This window comes from Balaenoptera ricei, chromosome 14 (assembly GCF_028023285.1).
Source record: "Balaenoptera ricei isolate mBalRic1 chromosome 14, mBalRic1.hap2, whole genome shotgun sequence".
NCBI classification, from domain to species: Eukaryota; Metazoa; Chordata; class Mammalia; order Artiodactyla; family Balaenopteridae; genus Balaenoptera; species Balaenoptera ricei.
The window spans coordinates 76,222,389-76,247,032 of NC_082652.1; the positions used below are offsets into that span (position 1 = coordinate 76,222,389).

Sequence of the window (24,644 nt, forward strand, 5' to 3'; positions counted from 1 at the left end):
ATTAAAAGGAAAGTTTTTCTGAGTGGTTTCCATAAGGTCATGTTTTCTTTTTGAACTACATTAATATATTTTTTAGCTTACATATTTATATGAGAGCATTTTCTGGTTTCTTTTTAAAAAATTTCAAGTGGGTATTTAATATAATAAAATTTTTTTGATCAACTGCATTTAGAAATAATCTGTAGTGAGTAAAAGCTACCTAATAGACATATATGCAACTAAATAGAGAATGGTCTCCTTACTAGACTAGGTGCCCGCCAGAGGTGCTAGTTGCCTGGGAAATACGAAGAAGAGAGACACAGACAAGGAAGTCTGGTACTTGGAAAATAATTTACTTATTATAGGCTTAACAGTAGAATTTTCTTGTTTTTAATTAACTTTCAAAAGTACTGATTAAGACAAATTTGCTTTTAGCTTTGTGATAATTTGACAAGTAAATAATGCCTGCCTAGTTATTAGGCTGTTCATTTAGCTGGTAGTTTTAGGTCCAGCAGCTAATATGTTTGAAAATCAAATAGCCTAACTGATTAATAAAAAGCTAAGAATTTGATATTTGCTAAATGTTTAGCAGATGACTATTTTGCTGAGATTAGAGTTAACAACATCATATGTGGATTTTAATACTTGAATTGTCCTCATAAATTGATCCAATGTCATTTTCTTTTAGCAAAGAAAATTTTTATTTTAAAGTGATCTGGTAGTTGGAAGATTATAAATATTTACCAACTGTAATGATTAAAGATAAATACTGAAAAGTTTGTCATCTGCTTTTTTGATTAGAATAGGGTTTTGGTTTTTATCTTAGGTAGATTGGGAAAGAAGTTGAGTTTTGATTTCTTGCAATTTTGTTTTTGCCCCAGGAAAAGATGTTCTAAAACAGAGAAATGTTGGTTGCATTTTAAAAATAACTTTAATTGTAATTAAGAATGTACAATTATGATGATTTTTTCTTTCTTAATTTGTGGTCATTTCATGTTTACCAAAATATAGGAAGTTGTTAAGAAAAAGTACTGGGCAAAATCATTGTCTCCTGGCTTTGGTAGACAGTGAACAAAAAATGAAATCCTTCCTGCTGGGTGGAAAAGGTGCTGCGGCTGGAGATGGGCTTTGAGGACAGACTATACGCCCTTCCACAACTCCACACACATGCACATCTTACTTGTCTACTGTCCAGGTGTTTCTTTGTCATCCTTTCTTTCCCCACTCCTTCATTTTTGTGCTCTTTTAGCATCTTTTTACCTGAAATCTTTCCAAATTCTTGCTATAGATTAGTATTACTTTAGTGCCAGACTCAGTGGTTCTATATACTTTATTTTTAATACACCATTTCTCTATTCCTTTATTAATGGGAGTTTTAATTATTTAAAAATTTTGGCATGTTCATAGATGATAAACATTTCCTATAGTGTTATGTAGAGTACCTACATTGAATAGATTTTATGTTTATTGTACATTGAAGGTTTTTGTTTTCATTTTTTAGAGGAATTTTATTTATTTATTTTTTCCCATATAGTAAAACTCCATTTAGGCAAAGTGCTTTGAAATTGAGTTTGATTCCCTGAATAGTCTGGTTAACTGAGATTTGACTTTCATATGATACAGATTATTTTAAAGAATTAAAATACAGTAAGAAAATTTAAAAGTTTCCTGAAGATATCCTTTGAGATAGGAAATATTGAAGTAATTCAGGATTGTATAGTGCCAAAGGGTTATTGACAAAAATTCTACAAGTTTTTTTGGGCAGTATTACTATCTGCCAAGTGATGCATTTCAGTGTTCCAAGAAATATAAGCTTATATTTTAGGAGGAGAGTCAGGCAAGTATTTAAGTAAGTCTGTTACAAGGCTGACTATAAATGGTAAAGGAGAGATCCTAACAAAATGCTTTGGTGGATAAGGGCAGGGGCATATCATAGGTACTCAGAGAAACAAAGAACTTTGGTAAACTCTCAAAAAATCCTGTGAGATTTGACTAACTGTATATTGACTTCATGAGGGGTGGTAGAACTTGAAGTGTTGAGATCTCTATTATTAGGTTATGTGCTGTTTCTATTTCTTTCTCCTTAAGATTATGGAATGTAAAGGAAAAAATTAAGTTTGAGGTGGCTTTTTTTTTTTTGTGGTTCGATTTCTTAAGAAAACAAAATGTACTATCCATACATATGAAAGAAATATATACATATAATGTATATAGGTATGAAAGGTATGTGTACTGTATATATATATATGAAATATATATGAAAGGAAACAGAAGTGAAACTATCTACTAAAATAGTATTTGAATATTATATAACATAATACAAAATATATACTATAAATATAAATATAAAAGAAAGTTCTGTGCCGTTTTTGTTTGTCATTCCAAGTTGTGCTTATTGCTTTTAAATGAGTGGTTTTGATCTTATATATTGCTATTCAGATGTGATGGTTCTTAGGCAGTTTTAATAGGATTCAAATTTAAAATGGAACCTTCATATTATTATTAAATAAGACTGCCACTTCAAATACTCATATAGAAGACTTTTTAGAAAATTCTTTTTAAAAACAGGCTTGTTAAAATTTTAAGTGCCTTACTGTTTTCAGTTTTCATCTGCACTTGGAATATTATTTACTGTAGTGTCTTAAAATATTTTATAAATAGGTATATAAAATGCAAAAAGTATTAAAGGTTATCAATAAAAAGCAAGTCTCTTTTTCCCTCTTGTTCTCCAGCTATATCATTCCCTTCATCCTGAGTGCAATATTTTATAATCCTACAGAGACTTTGTATACTGTTTTTTAAAAATTTTTAAATTTTTATACAGTTTTTAAAGGTTACTTTCCATTTACAGTCACTACAAAATATTGGCTATATTCCCCTTTTGTATAATATATGCTTAAGCCTATCTTACACCCGATAGTTTGTACCTTCCACTCCCTCACTCCTATATTGCCCCACCCTCCCCCTGCCCACTGGTAACCACTAGTTTGTTCTCTATATCTTATACTATTTTTAAAAATATTTATTTATTTGTTTGGTTGCGCTGGGCCTTAGTTGCGGCAGGCGGGCTCCTTAGTTGTGGCTCTCGGCCTCCTTAGTTGCGGCTCGCGGGCTCCTTAGTTGGCATGCAAACTCTTAGTTGCGGCATGTGTGTGGGATCTAGTTCCCTGACCAGGGATTGAACCCAGGCCCCCTGCATTGGGAGTGTGGAGTCTTAACCACTGTGTCACCAGGGAAATCCCTATACTATGTTTTAATACTTCAGAACTATAGCATTTTAGTTTAATCTTATTCTAATAACTGAGACATCTAAGCAACACTGAGAGGTTAGAGATAGAATGATTTCCAGATTTGAATAGCTGTCAGAGGTAGGCTTGAGTGAATTTCCAAAATCTGAACTCTAGGCTAGGGGAGGCCAAAAGAGTGTGCCCAATGCCTGCGGAGTCTGAGGAAGAGAGCAGCTGAAAGGGAGGGCAGATATTTTTAAGGCTGCTGGTAGTAAAATTATTAAAATTGAATTGGAAAGATAAATAGTAAATTCAGATTCTGTTTGCTTTTGAGAGTGACAGGAATGAGTATTGAAGGGAACAAAAAATGTGACTTTTTAAAGTGTTGTGTTTTATTTACTTTTAGTAAATATATCTCTAATATTACTTCCTTCTCCCATTGGCATGGATGATTAGGTTATCACAGCTTTTTGCTACTGCTAGAACTTTATTCAGAACAGAATTTTTCGAAAATGTTTCAAAATAAATTTTGAAGCATATAAAATATATATGTTTCTCAGTGTGAACATATAGGCTAAGTTCTCTAACAGATTAGTTAAAAATGATTACTTTTCATTATATCTTATTAAACTTGTATTGTCACATGTCTCCAAAATTTTCCAGAAGGGGGCAGCATGGGTTTGTGAAAATGGGAATATCAGGCACCTAACCTGTTTGTTCCTTCACTTGACAATGTTAAATCCCTACCTCTTAGCGGCAGATATGATAATATGTATGGTATATGTGACTATATGTTTGCTAGTGCGTGATGTTAGCTGCCGGTAAGAACAATTAACAAATTAGGTTTTCTTTTTAATATATTGTCCTTTCTTTCTGAAAAAGTACCTAAAGCTTCTGCCTGAATTAGCTCTTATCTTACCTTTTTGAATTTGGACTTGTGTTACCAGTTTAATTGGATGTTACATTTAAAAAGCAATGTCTAGAATTATGGCATAGTCTCTGAAACCAGAGTAAACTTTGGTGATGTAAAGGAAGCAAAAGCAGAAAGCAGAACTAACCTTTTTCTAAAATATATCACAATGTACATAATGTTCTGTAATATTCTTTTTTCCCATTACACTTAATTCTCTTAGATTTTGAGACTACTTTCATATGTTTTATATATTCAGCATCATGTTTTTTGAAATTAATTTTTATTTAAAAAAATTCCATAACACATTGTTATGGAAAATACAGATATTTTCTAAAGATGGTCTGATCATCTTTCTATGTCACTAAGTGTATTCCAACATTTTTAATGATAGTCTGTCATTTATTTAATTTTATCAGAAATTTCAGAATTTTACTTTCTAATTTTTTTTTCTCTTATCAACAGTGGGGGTTGAGAATTAAGATAACTAACTAATTTTGCACATCTGGAATGATTCTTAGGATAAATTCTTAAATGTGAAATTGTTTTATAAAAGGGCATATTAATTTTTAAGGTCTTTTGAATACATATTACCAAGTTGTCCTTCAGAAGCTTAGGAATAGGTTTGTACCACCTATTTACCTTCATAATTCTTCATCATCCTGTTTATAATCTTTCAAGTGTAGGTAATTTTCTAGACTTATAAGTAGCTGTATGAAGAGTATGTATAAGCGTATAGCACTCATTCTCATTTTGAAAACATGAATGCTTTAATATACCAAGGCTGTGTTGGTTATCCATTCTGATTGCTGCATGTTTTCCAAAGTTTTACTACTGTCATATTTTATTCAAGATAAAAAATTAATTTTTCCTATTACGGATAGTGTCTATATATTCAAATATCATAGTACACCCTGTCTCTCGTGTAGGAAGCTAAGAGAATCAATAATATACCAAGAGACTGTCAGTGAGGATCCCTTCAACAGTAATGAGACAGATTGCATCCCTATTCTGGCTGTGCTAATATTGTGTCAAACATTTTAGAAATTCATTTATTTATTACTTTTTTTTTTGCCATATGAGGTTAGTTTATTGAAGTATAGTTGATTTACAATGTTGTATTAGTTTCAGGTGTATAGCAAAGTGACTCAGCTTTTTTTTTTTTTTTTTAATAAATTTATTTATTTGTTTGGCTGCATTGGGTCTTCGTTGCTGCCTGCGGGCTTTCTCTAGTTGCGGTGAGCAGGGGCTACTCTTCGTTGCGGTGCACGGGCTTCTCATTGTGGTGGTTTCTCTTGTTGCGGAGCACGGGCTCTAGGTGCGCGGGCTTCCTTAGTTGTGGCTCACGGGCTCTAGAGCGCAGGCTCAGTAGCTGCGGCGCACGGGCTAAGTTGCTCCGCGGCATGGGGGATCTTCCCGGACTAGGGCTCGAGGCTGTGTCTCCTGCTTTGGCAGGCGAATTCTTAACCACTGCACCACCAGGGAAGTCCCCAGTTTTTTTAATATATATATATGTATATATATATACACAACACACATACATACATATATATGTATGTATATATTCTTTTCAGATTCTTTTCCATTATAGGTTATTACAAGATATTGAGTAGAGCTCCCTGTGCTATAGAGTAGGTCCTTGTTGTTTATTTTATATATAATAGTGTGTATATGTTAATCCCAAACCCCTAATCTATCCCTGCCCCCTCCGCAGAAACTTAGATATTCCTCTGTTTGGAGAGGTTTCTTTAGATATTTAGTCATATTCTTGGTAGCAAAGAAGATTACATTGGGTATGAAATTTATTTTTAGTAATAGTCAGAAATGATTTGGTGCTAAGCATTGTAAATGAAGTGGTTGATTAAAATGACTCAGTGGTTGAAGAGAAGTAGTATGGCACAGAGCAAAGACAATTTTTCTTCAGTAACTTAATCATAAAGCAATTTTAAAATGAGTTAAAATTTATTTTAAGATGGCAGAAATTGTTAGCAAAAAATGAATGACTTTTTAAGGTGACTGTTCAATTAGATGCAACATATATCTGAGTGCCGACCATTTTCCAGGTGCCTTCAGGAGCCGGGTGTATAATAGTGGGGGTTAGGTTTCTCTTGTGTTCTTTGATATAGACTTAAAAAGCAAGCCAGCATCCTTTGTAAACAAAGAGGTATTTTTAGCATATATATTCTAGTAATTTATCTCTAGGAAAGAGATACACAGACTCTTTCAGTTAGAAAATCTCCAGTTAGAAAAATGGGGACAGTATCAACCCCTTTGTTTCCATGAGAAAGGAAAAAAAGATATTCCATAGTTATGTCGGAGGTATTGTAAATTCAGTGTTTATTTCTTGGAAGGATACTGGTATGAGCGGAATAAATAGGTTGAAGCCAAGCAGGCAGATTGAGAGTTACTAGTTCAGATGGATGGGGCCATTCAAGTTCAGAGTAGGAGCTAAGAGTAGAAGTGCGGGACCAGCAGCCACTGGGAGTCGTAATTCAGTGCGTGCTGAGAAGTGAGGCCCTTTGTGATGGAAGATGTTAGTCCCTGAATGTGTGCAGCCGAGGTTTGGTTGTGGGGGGTACGATAACCGGGGACAGCTGACTGCTGTGGGGAGAGGGTGGAAGGGTAGCACTTTTGAGTTCCTTAAAAAAACCTTAGACCATCTTCAGAGTCTGCAGATTTGACTATCTCAGTCTCTAAAACCCATAAATATGTAATTGAAATTAAAGAAAGCACTTTAATATTTTAAAGGCATGAAGTCAAAAATTATCAAGTAAATTCAGTGGAAAAAGATGTGTGAGGAAATATTCAGGGAACAGTGGAAGGTGGTCATTGAGTTGTCAGATTGAGAGCTTTTATTGACTCAAATTGTTAAAAGTGCTAAAAACTTCATTAATGTGATTTTAAGGTAATACGTGAGTGTTGGTAATGATCATGTAGGTGGAACTATTCAGATTAAATTAAAGCAGAGCTATTAATATGAGAAGAAAACATTGAAAAGGGGAAACTAACCTAATAGAAAAATTATGAATGTCTCCGTATTTCCTGGTGAATACCTAAATGTTGGCAACTCCCTCAGAAAATGATACACCTCCATTATAAAAAATAGAATTTATGGTATATAATGACATAATACTAATAATGGTAAAGAGAATACTAACTACTGTCATCTTTTGTATGCATGATGTATTAGTCACTGTGCTGATTTCTTTACATGTATTTCATTTAATTCACACAGTGATTCTGTGAGGCCTAGTTATTGCTGTTCACCTCATTGTACAGAGAGATGAGGCTCAGAGAGGTTAAATAACTTGCTCAAGTCACACAGCAAGTGGCAGAGCTGGAATTTGATCCTAAGTAGTCCAACCTGAGGGCCTGAACTTGACCACCAAGCATACCACCTCCTACTAGGTGTAATTGTGTATTTAAAAATAGTTGCATTTCTCCAACTTTGCCTATATATTTTTTATTACTGATTTACATAAGTAAATATGATTTTGATGCATACTTAATTTTAAATGCCTAATTTATTTAGTATCTTTCAATTTGTAGAATAAAACAAAGCCATTCTTTTCAATTCCTGAATTTCAAATTTTTCTTTAGAGAACTGTGCATGGCTCAATTCTTTGGTAATTTATGTTTTAGTTTTTCATCTTTGATTATTTAGGTTTGGATTTTCTTAGTTTTAGCCCCCTTTCACCTTCTTTTACTTGTCACACATTACTTGCTTTTAAGAATATGATGTAAGATTTAACTTCAATTTTATAAATTTAACATATACACAGTTAAAAATTTTTGAAAACAGAGGTAGCTAAGAAGGTAAAAGGTCACTTGTTATCCTTCTACATAAAAGAGAACCACAGTTAACATTTTGATATTTTTTCCTCTAGCCTTGTAAAATTCACTTACTATGCACTTGTGATTATATTGTATAGTTATCTATGCACATTGCATCTTCATTTAATATTTTAACAAATACTTTCTCAAGTTATTCTTATTCGTGAAAGTAATTTTTAGTAATTATGTAACATTACATTATGTGAGCGTATAATATTTACTTAGCAATTCTCCTCCTTTGGATGTGTAGATTGTTCCCAATTTGAACTATTGTAAATAATATTGAATATCTTTGTAAAACTTGTTTTCATTTATGATTATTTCCTTGGAGAGATTCCATGAATATTTTTTGGATTAGAACCTCAGAATTTTGGGGTAATAGGTTATTAACATTTTTAAGTCTATTGAGATCGATTACCTAATTATTTTCTACCCTCAGTGCCTATTTCATTGTCCCTTGCCAACACAAGATGTTTTTATTTACTTCCATGCCTCAGTTTCCACATCTGTAAGATGGAAATAATAATAGTATCCACTTCAAAGGGTTGTTGTGAGACTATGATGAATTACTGCCAAGTATTTAGAATAATACCTAGCACAGAGTAAGAACCCAATAAACGTTGGTTGTTTCGTATTATATAATTTCTACAGTCTTTGGCTAAATTGATAGGTGGAAAGAGTATTTTATTGTTTGAATTTGCATTTCTTTGATTACTAGAGGTAATGAAGTTTTTCTATGAGGATTTTAGTGAGTTTTGTTTTTTTTTTTTTTCATTTGAGACATAGATTGTCCTTTGCTCATTTGTTTCTGTTGGGGATATTAGTGCTTGTATGAGTGCTTAACTTAATTGAAATATTAAGCTTATGTGCTTTCTATTATTGTTGTTGAAATTTTCTTCTGGTTTATTATTTACTTAGATTTTTTAACCTACAGATAATTTACATTCCTATGTAATCTAATTTATCTTTTTCCTATTTAGCTTCTTTCATATTTTTGAATCCTGGGATCTTACCCGCCCCCACCCCCAGAAATTTGGTGAAATTTGATTAAAAAGCAATGGCTGGATTAAAACAAACATCAAATACTTTAATCTATCTGAAATTTATTTATGCATGTGGGGTGAGGAAAGGATAAAGATCATCTGTTCTTCCCTAAAGTAACGGATTATCTCAACATCATTTATTAAATAAAATTTTCTTTGATAGGCAATGTCTTCTTAACCTTATACTAAATTCTTCATATTTATTTGCTGCTTTATTAATAAGGAAGCAGTTGAAGAAAGATGGAGTCCTGACTAGCCCGCTATTTCTTCACTGTTATCTTTTGTATGTAGTGAATGGACGAAGATATTAAAACTGGTCCCTAAAAGTCTTATTTTTATGTAGAACATAACTATCCTAATAGATGGTTAGTAAGTGTTTTGGTTGGACCACATGGTCTTATTTTATTAAAGAAACAGCTGTCTACCCCACCCCATCCCCTTCGTTTTAAAAGAAGGATGAGCTATGGATTTCTGAAAAATTTTTTTTTTATCTAGTTTTGTGAAAGTGTGGACACAGCATTAACATTTGTAGGCTCTTTTTTCCCCTTCAGGTAGAATATTTAAAAGTGATAAATGATGCATCTTAACTGCATATTTATGTTCCAGAGAAGGAGTTCTGGGAAGTCAAGAAATAATGATTAAGAGAATAGTAGGATTGATTTATGAGTGAAAGAAGCTGGTCATTTATAGCTTGTCTAATGATGGGCATATTTAAAAGGAGAGACAATAGTTAGTGTTCATAGATTTAGAGAATATTCAAAGAGAAACATTGTTTTGAGCAGGAGATTGCTCCTGGAATGATATGAAGAAAAGAATAATTTAGTTTAGAAAACAAATGGCAAAAGTAGAAAATATATATATATATATAATGTACACTGGGAACTGTTGGAAAGCAGAGTCATCTCCCCAGAGAGCTAGTGTGTGGGATAAACTAGCTGTCTCTAGTTTCTGTAATTCATGGCAGATGCTTAGGAACAGGTTACATAAGAGGTTTCTGGGAAGGGTTTAAAATGAAGTCTTGTAAAATGTGTAAGGTCAGGCTAGATGACCTAGGTGGTACATTCTGACTCTGTCAGATCTTGTGATAGCTTGTGGCATTCCCCTGCTCAGCACTAATGTACCGTGAGGATTATTTACTGGCAAATTCAGTGAGTGCTTCCTTGGTTGAGGATAAGAATTACTTGAAAAATAATAATTGGTCTTGGAATATATTTGTTTTGATCTGGTATCTTCCTCACTTTCCCTGCCCCAATTAATTTTTTCACCAAATCAAAGTAAATATTACATATGGTTAAGTATTCTGTTGCTTTTTGTTAGCTCCTGCTTTTAATTACCTTTTGATAGCATTGGTGCATTTTCCTTCTAGGGAAGAACTAATACAGTGTTTAGAACATGATTTTGAATAATTTTCACCTGTAAAGTACTCACCAAGTTGATCAGAGATGCTCAATCCATGCTGTACAAGTTCTGTTCCATAACAAAAAATAAATTTTTTTAATGGTATATGTATGTTACACTCTTTAAGTCAGTTGATAGCAGTGGGTGTTAAAGTGGAATCTGTGAGACAGTTAATTGGGGCATGGGAATAAAATATTAAAGCTCTTCTTTTTTTTTAAACCTTAACAAATTGAGCTTATGAACATTTACTAGATGGAAGGACATTGGTGCCTCACTTGCTTCATACATCAGATGGGCACATATCACCTGGGCCAAGAGTGGGCCTGCCACCTCCAGGAGGGCGACCTCAGTGCCCTCACCAGGTGTGCTTCCAATGAAAATATGTTTGCTTAGGAGAGTTGCAGGTTGTACTGTATAGGTCTTAACCTAACCATCACAAAATGGGCAGAGAAAATAGTGATGGAAGTCTTTGCGATGAAAATGAAATATCTTTTCATTAACCACATAACGAGGTTCAAACAATGATCATTTGATCAATCTGGCAAGAAGGCAGCCACAAAATTCATGATTATATAAAATATGTGTTTACACTACTATTGTTAACAATGAACTTTCTAAAGATACAGTGCTTTGAGGTATCGGCTAATGCTAATATAAAGTTATTATCATTAGCAAGACATTTAAGAAAATATTTCATTTTATCTTAAATTTGTTTATTTAAACTGAGTCATCCTTTTAAAGTATATATTCTGTGCATGTTTTACAATGTACATGATATATTGGCACAAAGTACATATACAATGTATAAATATACATGTAGTGAGAATACATTACAGAGTTTTTTAAATGAGTAAGTGTGTGATTGAACAAGTTTGGAACATAAATACTTTTCAGATAATTTAGTTAAAGATATGAGGTTCACATTTTTTAGTTCTTGTATTATTATTCTAATTACACAATTTAAATGTCTTATAAAAATATCCTCGATGTTAAGTCATGTTTAGGTGACTTTTTCAGGTTGAAATGGAAGAAAGCGAAGTAGAATGGAATTAATCAAATTATAGAATCAGTCATTGTAGGTGAAGTAAGTGTTTAGTAACCAAGATGTCTAGAATTTAATAATTTAATAATAAAAGAATTATGCTAATTCAGCTCATTTGTGAGGAAGCTGCATCTAAATCAAAGAGAGATTGGTGTTATCTAATATTCTTTAAGAAGTGCTTCTTCAATACTTTTGAGCGCAGATAAGGAGAAACCAAGTTAATTGTGTTTCAGCAAATCTTTTAAGTGCTTTCATTTAACAGGTAGCTGAGAATTATTTATCATTACTCTGTTCATTGTTTGAATTAAAATTAATACCAAAGTGGTGCTTGAGAATGGTCTTTTTCCCTTTTACATTTAAATAGGCTAGACATTTGCTTTGTTTATACCATTAATTTGTTTTCACAGAGAAGGTAACCATCAACTCAGAATTAATTAGGGGAATCAAAATTAATGAGGTTTTACTGTATTGGGCCGTTTCCACTCTAGGCCAGTTTTCTCCACACGAGTTGGCCTAGCAGTTTCTTGAAAGAAGAAAAATTAGATTTATTTAAATCCATATTTAAAAAGCAGAGAACCATCTTTTCTTGTGAGTTAAGTACCTCTAATAACTGTGATTTCTTGGACTTAGTAATATTGATTTTTTTTGTTTGTTTTCAGTCTTGATTATTTTGGCTATTTCCAGACTGTTGTTCATTACAGTAAAGCTAGACTTAACTCTTCAGATGCTTATTTTCATTTACATGGAAGGTATAACATTTTTGTTTGGGGCCAAACATTTTTTTGCGGATGAGGCATGTCATTTGTCAGTTTTCATCATTATTGCACTATACGAATGAAGAACAGAGCTATTCTTTAAAAGATACTGATGTAAATATATGTGTTAGAAGAGAACGCATCATGTGGGACTGAAAAGCTAGAATTTTTGGAATTCAGTCATTTTTTCCTTCAGAAAATTACATCCCATAATCTACTTTTTAAAATACACCCTATAATATTATTTAATATTAGCTTTGTATGTTCTTTGTTTTTACTAATAAGAGTGATAACATGAAGTAGAGCTTTTTTTTTTTTTTTTTTTTTTGAAGTAGAGCTTTTAAATCTTTTTATGAGATGGATTGCATTTTCTTGAATTTGAAAAAATTATCCACCTGCATATAAATGGCAAGGGTGACAGTTCTGACGGTGAAACTTATGAGGAGTTGATGCCGGAGGTCAAGTGCCTCGTGGGAATAGGGAAGCCTTTTTTGTTTGCTTACGTCTGCAGTCCTCTCTCTGGTAGGTTATAAACTGCAGTAGAAGATATTTGGCAGAGAGAGAATGCGTGGGTCAGTGCTTCTCGGTAGTTTTGTTGTCACCTCAGATGTTGAGATCTACCAGCAGAACATAATTTGAAAAACACCAAACATAGTAAAGAAGATTGGTAAAAAATCACCTTTTAAAAACAAACAGACTTCACCCTGCCTCATGCCTCGTTTTCTCTATGAAAAGGAATGACGAGAATTATGTGAACATTAATGAAATGATTGTCAACTTGGGGACTGGCAAGTCGGCTAGTTAGGTCTACGGCATTAATTAAGGATTAGCTCATTTTAGAGATTTCAGAGAGCTTGTGAGTCATAGTAGCAGAATCAAAAGTAGTGACAGGTGTGAGTACTGTGGCAGATCAGTGCCTGATTAAAGGATGTGAATAGATGAAAAGGAATGCTGTTTAGGACTCATTCTTTTTAGTGACTCATACACAGAGAAAAAGATTACTGTTAGATTTATTTTCTCTGATGAGAAAAGTAAAATGAGCATTTTTTGGCAGACTGGTGTTGGAAAATAGAAAATAATTAACCATTAATGTAGCAATCATCCTTTTTTGTAAATTGAATGATGGATATATTTGATAAATACAAAGTCAGTATTAATGATTATCTGTAGAAACGCAAAGCCTCCATTGTATTAAACTGTTCATTATCTTTGCTTAGCAATATACATCTGGTGAAACTCAAAAATATTTTTATTTGGGCTTCCCTGGTGGCGCAGTGGTTGAGAATCTGCCTGCCAATGCAGGGGACACGGGTTCGAGCCCTGGTCTGGGAGGATCCCACATGCCGTGGAGCGACTAGGCCCGTGAGCCACAATTACTGAGCCTGCGCGTCTGGAGCCTGTGCTCCGCAACAAGAGAGGCTGCGATAGTGAGAGGCCCGCGCATCGCGATGAAGAGTGGCCCCCGCTTGCTGCAACTGGAGAAAGCCCTCGCACAGAAACGAAGACCCAACACAGCCATAAATAAATAAATAAATAAATAAAATTTTTTTTATTTATTTATGTATTTTAAAATTTATTTATTTTATTTATTTATTTTTGGCTGTGTTGGGTCTTTGTTGCTGTGTGCGGGCTTTCTCTAGTTGCAGCGAGCGGGGGCTACTCTTTGTAGAGGTGTGCAGGCTTCTCATCGCAGTGGCTTCTCTTGTTGTGGAGCATGGGGTCTAGGCGCATGGGCTTCAGTAATTGTGACTCGTGGGCTTCAGTAGTTGTGGCACGTGGACTCAGTAGTTGTGGCTCTCAGGCTCTAGAGTGCAGCCGCAGTAGTTGTGGCACGTGGCATGGGCTTAGTTGCTCCATGGCATGTGGGATCTTCCCGGACCAGGGCTTGAACCTGTTTCCCCTGCATTGGCAGGCGGATTCTTTTTTTTTTTTTAATTTATTTTTGGCTGTATTGGGTCTTCATTGCTGCACGCAGGCTTTCTCTAGTTGTGGCGAGCGGGGGCTACTCTTGGTTGTGGTGAGCGGGGGCTACTCTTGGTTGCGGTGCGCGGGCTTCCCACTGTGGTGGCTTCTCTTGTTGCGCAGCACGGGCTCTAGGCGCGCGGGCTTCAGTAGTTGTGGCTCGTGGGCTCAGTAGTTGTGGCTCATGGGCTCTAGAGCGCAGGCTCAGTAGTTGTGGCACACGGGCTTAGCTGCTCCGTGGCATGTGGGATCTTCCCGGACCAGGGCTCGAACCCGTGTCCCCTGCATTGGCAGGCAGATTCTTAACCACTGCACTACCAGGGAAGTCCCTGGCAGGCGGATTCTTAACCACTGCGCCACCAGGGAAGCCCACTCAAAAATATTTTATGTGGTGTGAAGTATAATAACTGAAAATAAAGGCATCATGTTATATTTCTGCCATGTTTTATTCTAACATTGCCTATATTTAGATGATATTTTTGTAGTTTGCCACTTTATTTTGACTTATTGCTTAATTACAAAGCAAAGTTTTGCATGCCATAGTCAGCTACGCCTCAGTCCTTAATGTCTTTTTAAAGAAAGAAATCATGTTTTATGTTTCCATTGAATGCTTATCAAGGAGCATGAAATAAATAAGCTTAACAAATGCTTAAGAAAATTCTATATGTTGTTTTAGTAAAAGTTTATAACATGATCTTCCTGAACTTAGTTTTCTTAACTTTTAAAATTAATAAATACCTACTATGCTGATTATAGTTTTTAAATCATTATGAAAGAAAAAGTACAAGTAAAGCTAACAGAACCAAAGATTAAAACATCTGAAGTTAAGAACAAAGTAAATAGTTAAATCTGACTCTCTTTTTTAAAATTAATGCTCTGCTTCATTCAAAAATTGATTTTAGGTTGTTTACAAAAATAAACATTATTCAGTTAGATAAAAATAAAACTAAATCATGGTGAAGAGAAAATGAAAGAAAAAGTAGACGAGACCACCTAGAGTCCACATTCAGAAATGTATGCCCACACACCCCACTGTCATGGATAGAAAATTCAGTCCTAAGTTTCTTAGTATCCAAAACATTGAAGGAATCCATTGTAGCAGCTTTCCCCAAAGTCTGTTCCTCAAAAACTACATCTCATAAGATTATGATGGTCTTTATTCCTGTCCTGCCCCTAGACAGGAATAAAGACGCAGATGTAGAGAATGGACTTGCGGACACGGAGAGGGGGAAGGGTAAGCTGGGACGAAGTGAGAGAGTAGCATCGACATATATACACTACCAAGTGTAAAACAGATAGCTAGTGGGAAGCAGCCGCATAGCACAGGGAGATCAGCTCGGTGCTTTGTGACCACCTAGAAGGGTGGGATAGGGAGGGTGGGAGGGAGTTGCGAGAGGGAGGAGATATGGGGATATATGTATATGTATATGTAGCTGATACACTTTGTTATACAGCAGTAACTAACACACCATTGTAAAGCAATTATATGCCAATAAAGATGTTACAAAAAAAAGAGATTATGATGGTCAAATGAAATTATATTCATGTTAGCATGTTAACGTTTCTTAGAAGTTCTGTGGATAAAAAGAACTAATGTGTTTCCCATGCACATGTGGTCACACACACACGCCCCCCCACCCCGCCCCACTCTTTTTGATTTGATACCTGTCAACATTTCCCATTGAGATGGACCAATCAGGGAGAGATATCGTTCTTTAGCTAAAAAACATCTGCTTAGGCAAAGCCCAGCTGGGTGACGTTTGAGAAGTTTCTCCTCTGGATCCCACAGAAGGGATAATATGTATGTGGTGCCGTGGGCCTCATCCTCAGTAAATAGCCACAATATACACAACAAGGAGTTTCAGATGGCTGTTTTCATATGGTTTCACCTCAGTGTGAACCGGAAGCATAATCTAATAAATCACTACAAAGTTTTAAGTTGCTTGTAAATTGTCTTCCAAACATATAAAGACGTGAATTTTTAATTTTCTAGGTTATGGATTCAGTTCTCTGCTGCTAGTGAAAATCTTTACCATCTTTGATTATTTCTATTATATTCCATCTTGTTCTAAAAAGGAATGGAAGGGCGCAAACTAGAGATGAGCAGGAAATACAGAGCAGGATGTTTAATGGGCTCTTGTATGTTAGTTGAGGTGGTGTGCCTGCTGGCATTATAGACAGAAGCTGTGAAACACACCTACAGGTAATACAAACTATTGGTGGCTCTTAAGAAATGATTGTGGCAGAGGGACCTTGAGGGTATTGTTTTTGAGCAAAGGAGCAGGGAAGAGCACAGGTCTAAATGATAGAGTCACAAACAGAAAGAAGCACTGCAGAAAGCAGCTCTAGCTGCTTTCAAAGGGAAGTTCAGCCAGTGGAAAGGGAACACATAATAACAGGTCAGTTTTTTTCCAGCTTTGCCTGTTCATATATAGCAATTATTTTAGTAAGGTCATCTTCAAATTTGAACAGCAGATTTTCCTAGGCATCTTTCTCTTCTTTAGTCTAGTGTTAATTTAGTATTTTTCAAAGTGTTGTGATGATTGAACTAGGCGTTTTATGTATAATATAAAAAAAGAAAATTGTCAACACATCCTAATGTCGTGGTTAGTGTGTTCAGCAGCAGTGAATGTATAATTAATTTTGATTTAATTGAGGACAAGATCCATTTTCTTCTGAATTTAGTCTCAGTGTAATTAAGATTTCTTTTTCTTTTCAGGCAAGAGTGCAGCACTGCATCTGCTCTGTAGCCAGTGACCACTCAGTAGGACTCCTAAGTTTGCGAGAGAAAAAATGCATTATGCTGGCATCCCGTCATCTTTTCCCCATTCAAGTAATCAAGTGGAGGCCTTCTGACGATTACCTAGTAGTGGGATGTTCAGACGGCTCCGTGTATGTCTGGCAAATGGATACCGGTAAGAACAATGTTGAGAGAGACTAGAAAATGAAATGAGTATATTTGACTCCCTAAATGAAAAATCTTTTATATGAGGAAAAAACCCCTGAGATATCAAAAGTTTGCTACTTTTATTTCTCACCACTGCTTTTTATAAGTGTGCTTATCATTATTAACAAAGAAATATTTAGATGTCCTCTTATTTGTTGTACTATCTGGAATACTTGTAGAGTAGTTCACTGATCTTAGTGGAATGTGGTTGATGACAGTATACAGATTAGGACAGGCATGCAAACACCAGACAAGTAAGTGATTTCTATATAATTCATGAGGCAAATTGTAAGATCAAGGAACCATTTTTGTCTCAAGTTCAGAAACAGTGGAAAAAGATAAAATTCTCTTCTATTTGAAGAGCAGGAAAACCATACAGGGCTGTTAATAGAAGGAGGTAATTGAAATGAAAGTTTTAAGTTCTAGAGAGAACATTTAAAATTTCAAGGTTCAGAAATTTTATGTATGGCATAATACAGAACAAGTAATGTTTAGCTTAAAAGTATAGGCCATGATATATAAGACTTATATGCAGAATCTTATGGTTTTCCCTGGGAAATTTTAAAGTATGTAACTAAATGTTAATTAGTTTGGGCTTTTAAAAACACAGCTTATTCTAGTTTTACTATCCTGAGTCATCATCTATCAGTGAGTAAAACCTTTTTTTACATTCCTAATTGTGCTATATAATATTTCTACTATTTTTTTCTTCATGAAGCTTTTTTCATCTTTGTTTTTAAATAGTCCTTTTTGAAATCGGACTATATATATTTTTTTGCTTGTGCTGTGGTGCAGGAGGGAGTGTTCCTAGGTCTTTTCGGAGCAAGTAGCCATAATCTTCAGCTATCTTTCATTTATAGTCCTGGTTTTATCTGGTACTACATAGGCAATTTTGACAAGAGGAAGCGTTCTTGAAGAGTGTCAAACTTCTCTGCTTTTGTGTTTAACATTTCTTTTTCTCGTCTGATTGTAAAAGAGTTTCTTACTTTTTTGTCAAATTTTGAAAGCACAAAAGTGTTAGAAAAGAAAGATGAACTCAAATCCCATTACTCAGTGGTGAATTTTGGCATATTTCTCTTTAGTCTCATTTCTGTGCATTTTTAAAAACAGAATTGCTGTCATATTACATATATAATTTTGTATCTCACTTTTGTGTTCCTTTTTGTTTTATCCTGTCTGCTGAGCAGCACTGTTTCATGTTTGCTGGTCTGGTCCACCCTACAAACTAAATACAGTTGACCCTTGAACAATGTGAGGGTTAGAGCACTCACCTTCTGCATAGTTGAAAAACCGTGTATAACTTAAAGGCGGCCCTCCATTCCCATATTTCCTCCATATCTGACATTTCCCATCCTTGGATTCAAATGACTGTGGATTTTGTGGTACTGTAGTATTTACTGTTGAAAAAAATCTGTGTGTATGTGGACCCACGCAGGTCAAACCTGTGTTGTTCAAGATCAACTATATACAGAGTTTGTCTTGGGCTCTGGAGTCAGACTCCTTGGTTTGAATTTAAGATCAACCATTTGAGGGCCTTCCCTGGTGGTCCAGTGGTTAAGACTTCACCTTCCAATGCAGGGAGTGTGGGTTCCATCCCTCGTCGGGGAGCTGGGATCCCACATGCCTTGTGGCTGAGGAACCAAAACATAAAGCAGAAGCGGTATTGTGACAAATTCAGTAAAGACTTTAAAAATGGTCCACATCAAAAAAGAAAAAAATCTTTAAGATCAACCATTTGATAGCACAGTGATCTATGGCAAGTCTCTCAATTTACTCATCTGTAAAATAAAGATAATAATAGTTCCCGTTTTATAGTGTTTCTGGGAGAATAAAATGAGAGAATATTTACCTTGTGTATAGTAGATGTAATGTAAATGTGTATCCATGTATGTTTGCATACTTTAAGTTTGTGTGTATACTTGCATATGTGTATATTTCCTATTATTGTTATTTAACAAATATGCTTAACTTGTTACTTTATTGAGCTTGGGGATATGACCTTACCTACAAAGAAATATTTTCTATGAGAATTAGTATTAAAGAAAGTCAGTTATAGTGATGATAGTTATAAAACACTATTTTAAAATACTATACATATTAAATTAACAATTGATATATTATAAATACAAGAGTATGGTAAACATGTGTAGGACTTAAACATTAAATTAATATGATAAAGGAAGAGTATCATTTTCCTGAATTTCTTAGATGCTTAAATATGTGATACTTGACTACTTCAGGTACTTTAAATACATCTACAAAGAATATGAAATTCTTTACAAATGAGACCTTACTGGAAGACAAAGTTACTTTTTCAGTAGTTTCCCTGGTAGGAAATGACAAATAGCTCCTGACTGTATGTGTACTGGAGGATGTTACTTTTATAACCAGTTTAGTATAATTAAGCCCAATACATAATATTGCAATTTAACAATTATCTTCTGACCTTCAGGAGGATTTTGGAAAATGATCAGTCAGTAATGGCATTCTTAAATCAAGATAAAGATAGAGAAGCAGAATAAATTTTGGACTTCAACCATAATAGGAGGTGTACAGTCTTTTTCCTTCTTGCTGTTCAGGCTTTAGCTAGTGATATAAAAGTCCCTGAGGAGCCAGTAAGGCACATCCTGAAGGTATTGACATTATTTATTTATTAAATTTATTTATTTATTAAATAAATAAAAAATGAAGCGAAATAAATCAGATTTGGCCAAGGTTTGATGTATGAAATGTATTTAAGCTCTGAGAAGATACTTTACCCCTCTATTTAGTGTTTTGGGAATGTATTTTTACAAGTGAAGCCATATTACATTAAAATTACATATGCATTTTGTGCAGTTTTCTGTTTGCCATTTTGAATTATACTGATATTTCTAGCTTAAAAACACTTAAAAATGTCTTGACTTTATGCTTTTATGCAGCATTTTCTTTTAGTTGTTTTTCCCTTCAAATGGGTAGTTTTTATTTTCAGTGTTTATTTCCTAACATGAAGTTGAAGCTAGTAATATAAAACTTAATTACAGAGGTAAAGGTCCAGAGTCTTTTATTCTTTTACTGTATCATCTTAATTATATGCAATAGCGCTAAATAGTGTTGTAGAGGCCGTGGAAATTTTTATTCTTTCACGTCTCTGGGTAGTTAGAAAATTAGTCAAACAACTAGCAACAAGATTTGGCTGGCTGGACCTCTTGACTCCTATTTAGGAACTTATTAAAGGTGGGTCAACTGACCTAGATAGTGGCTGCTTCTCCATGGAGTTATGTTCTGTAGGGATCAACTCTCCATTCTTCACATTTGATGTTCCCAGTAAGCATGCAGTGGTGTTCTCACAGGCCTATGACAAGGTCAAAATCCTGTCTATTTGGGAAACAGTGGCATGCTTTAAAGTAATGACTGGTGCTACAAGACGTTCTTCTTATATGACTATTTCCAAGCCTTAACACCATTCTTTTTTTTTTTTTTTTTTATTTTTTTTTTTTTATTTTTTATTTATTTATTTACTTATTTTTTGGCTGCATTGAGTCTTCGTTGCTATGCGCGGGCTTTCTCAAGTTGTCGCGAGTGGGGGACTACTCTTCGATGTGGTGCGCGGGCTTCTCACTGCGGTGGCTTCTCTTGTTGCGGAGCACAGGCTCTAGGCGCGCAGGCTTCAGTAGTTGTGGCACACGGGCTTAGTTGCTCCGCGGCATGTGGGATCTTCCCAGACTAGGGCTCGAACCTGTGTCCCCTGCATTGGCAGGCAGATTCTTAACCACTGCGCCACCAGGGAAGCCCCTTAACACCATTCTTATCTGCACATTTTTATCATCTTTGCTACATAATAAAAGTGATTCATCATATACCTATTCCTAGAGGGACAGTTATTAGGTGTTCTTGTACAAATGCAAACACCAGTAGTGATCGCCAAATATTATTAGAAATTAGTGTATGAAGTCTTACCGATTTACTTTGTTCTGTTATCTTTTTTCTTTTCATTTATTTTTTGTCCCTCCAAGTTTTCTGAAATATTACTGTTTTTGCAATAACTTCATGAAATACATGTTTGAATCATTTTTTAAAACTTAGTTATCCAATAAAATATAACAGAGAATATGAACTAATGTATATTTGTCTACTGGCACAACATGTATAAAGCAACATATATAAAGCATGGATATCAAAAAAAATTAATTTTGATTTATTTATATTGATGGTTTTGTCTTGTTACTAAAATAACCAAAGAGAATCAGGAGGTGGTACTTCAGTCTAGTCTTTTTTTTATTAGTAAAGGGTTTAGTAGCAAGTATTTTCTTCACATATTTGACCTTTTGCCTTCAGGGTTTAATACAGTAGAGATTTGATTTTATGTTTCTGTTTCACAGCATATGGCATTACATCATCAACTTTTCTATATCTTCTATGTTTTTGTTTTTCATTCTATTACAAAAATACCATAAGATAGGATAGGCAAAGACACAAAGGATGAAATGGTTAAGAAAAAATTGGTACTTTTCTAAAATCTCAGTAAAACTAAGTATAATCAAAGTTTCTTTTTCCCTTTGGATTCACTTTGAAATTTTGAAGGAAGAGGTTGTTAGAGTGGAAATATGACTGTCTTTTCTACTTTCCTCCTCATAAGTCCTCTGTGCAGAGGAATTACTGAGTCCTTCCCATTAGGTACTCCTCCCTTCCCTTTTTTCTTTCCAGTGTACTATTCTTATATCGGGCTATATTTTTTCACACCTAGGCTATCTTTATTGGTTTCTCTGTCCTCTATTTCTACCTTCTAATCCATCCTGTACTCTCTTGGCAAATTAATCATAGGAAGTAAAACAATAACAACCACACTTGGTTCATGCCACTGTCTTAATGAAAAAAACATAAGTAATTTTAGTTCACGTAGCCTTTAAGAAAAGGCCCTCCACAGTGTGGTACACTCCTACCTTTGTCTTATCTCTTACTGTTCTTTTACACAGACATGTTACTCTGTGTGAAGAATAGTTCTAATCAAGAATAATTGGGTCACTGTCTACCACTTCTTGTCTTTTGTACCACCCATATTGTTGCTCATGGTTTTCATTCATTTGGAACATTATTTCTTTCTATTTGCTTATTTGTTTAAACAGTATATTATCTTTTAAGGAAATTTGAATATAGAAACAAAATTTTACATATTTTCCCCTGTAGTTACCATTTCTGCTGCTCTTCATCGCTTTGTGTAGATCCAGATTTCCATCTGGAATGATTTCCCTTTTGCCTAATATTTAATATTTCTTGTAGTGCATGTCTATGGGTGATTCTTTCAGCTTCTCTATCTGAAAAACTTTTTTATTTCACCATCATTTTGAAGATTTTTTTTTCTGGATATAGAATTCTAGGTGGACAGTTTTTTGTTTTTTCCTTTCAGTATTCCACTATCTTCTTGCTTGTATTATTCCCAGTAAAAAGATCTGCTGTCATCCTTATCTTTGTTCCTCTATATATGCTGTGTCTGTTTTTTTCTGACTTTTAAAAGTTTTTCTCTTTATTATTAGTTTTGAGCCGTTTAGTTATAGTTTTCTGCATATTTCTTGTGCTTAGGGTTTGTTGTACTTCTTGGATCTGTGAGTGTATAGTTCTCAACAAATTTGGAAGCTTTTGGCTCTTATTTATTCAAATATGTTTTTGATGTTTGATATCCCCCCTCTTTTCTCTCTTTGGAGACTCCAGTTATATGCCTATTAGGCTACTTGAAATTGCCCACAACTCTAGGATTATTTTTTCATTTTTAATGTTATTTTTTCTGCGTCTCATTTTATAATTTCTAGTCTATGTTTTCAAGTTTACTGAGCTTTTCTTCTACAATGTCTAATATGCTTTTGTTCCCATTGAGTGTATTTTTCATCTCAGACATTGTAGTTTTCATCTTTGAAAACTACAAGTTTGATTCTGGATATCGTCCATGTCTCTCTATTCAAACTTTTTGAACATCTGGAGTACAATTATAATAACTTTTAATGGTTTTGTCTGCTAATTTAAAAAAAAAATCTGTTTCAGTGGTTTTTATTGATTTTATTTTTCCCCTCATTATAGATTATATTTTCCTGCTTTTCTCCAAAATAGCCTAAAGGTGGTTCTAGGGTGGAAGCAGGGAGATTAGCTTGTATGCTGTTGTCCCTAGGCAATAAACAATGGTGGATTATTAGACTAGAGTGATGGCAGTGGAGCTGGTGAAAAGTGGTTGAAGTCTGAGTATATTTTGAAGGTAGAACCAACAGGATTTGCTGATAGTTGGATGAGGAGCATAAAAGAATGAGATGGGCCAAAGATGACTCCAAGGTTTCAATCATGAGAAACTTGAAGGATGCAATTCATTTTAAGATATTGAGAAGCCAGAGGGAGGAGTAGATTTTGGGAATATCAGGAATTCGATTTTTGATATATTAAGTGGAGTTGAATATTAGATATTCAAGTAGAGATGTTGATTTGTAAATTGTACAGTTGATGCTTGAACAACACAGGTTTGAACTGCCTGGGTATTTTTTTCAATAGTAAATACCGCAATACTACATGATCTGCAGTTGGTTGAATCTGCAGGTATGACTGTGGATATGGTGAGCTGACTATATAGTTACATGTGGATTTTCAACAGCATGGAAGGTTGGTACCCCTAATCCTTGTGTTATTCAAGGGTAAACTGTATATATGAGTCAACTGTATATATGAGGGTCAAGTGTATATATGAGTCTGTAGTTCAAGGGAGGGAAGTCAGAGTAGGTGGTACAAATGTGGGAAATCTTAGCATATAGAAGATATGTCAAATCATGACACTGGATATATCACCAAGGGAATGTAGGTTGATAATGGTTGGGGCACTCCAGGGTTTAGATGTGCTTCTGTGATGTAAAAAACCAGCAAAGGAGACTAAAATGGACCTGCCAGAAAAAAGAAGAAAATAAAGGGTATGGTTGCCTGGAAGCCAAGTGACAAAATGTGTTTCAAGGAGTGGAGAGGAAGATCGAGAGCTGCTGACAGTAAATGATAGTAAAATGAGGACTGAGAACTGGCTATTAGATTTAGCAACGTGGAGAGTAGGTTCTGTGCACATTTGGTATAAAATCTGATTTGAGTAAGTTCAAAGGAAGATGGAAGGAGAAAAATTTGGAGGTGGCAAAAATAGGCAGCTCTTTAGAGGATGATTATGAAAAGTGGGATACATACCTAGTTAACCCACCTGGGTTAACTTTGTGTGTGTGTGTGTGTTTGTGTGTGTGTGTGTTTTAAACAGGTGAAATAATTGCATGTTTATAAGCTGATGTGAATGATCTGGTAGATAGGGAAAACTGATGAAGAGAAAGAGGAGAATTGTTGACATGGTGTCCTTGGGCAGACAAGAGAGGGATGGGGGTGTAAGCCACAGGTGTGTTAGGTAGGAGCCTGGATAGTTCATTCATAATTATTGAGTAATGTGACTGGAGATGTGGTAGTGGGAGTTTGTGGAACTTCTTTTTTAATTGCTTCTTTCTCTATGAAATAGGAAACAAAACTTTTCATCCAGATGAGGGCAGGAAATGGAATGGTGGGATTGG

At 34.7% G+C, this 24,644-nt stretch overlaps 1 protein-coding gene across 4 annotated transcripts in view; it reads left to right on the forward strand.

The window, feature by feature from the left end:
• The window catches only part of WDR7 (WD repeat domain 7), a 357,939-nt gene that overhangs the window by 50,975 nt on the left and 282,320 nt on the right, over positions 1–24,644 (forward strand). For all 4 annotated transcript variants that reach the window (XM_059894160.1, XM_059894163.1, XM_059894162.1 and 1 more), the window contains one exon: positions 16,870–17,065. In XM_059894160.1, the coding sequence (XP_059750143.1) occupies positions 16,870–17,065 (196 nt within the window). The remainder of the gene's footprint in view (positions 1–16,869; positions 17,066–24,644) is intronic.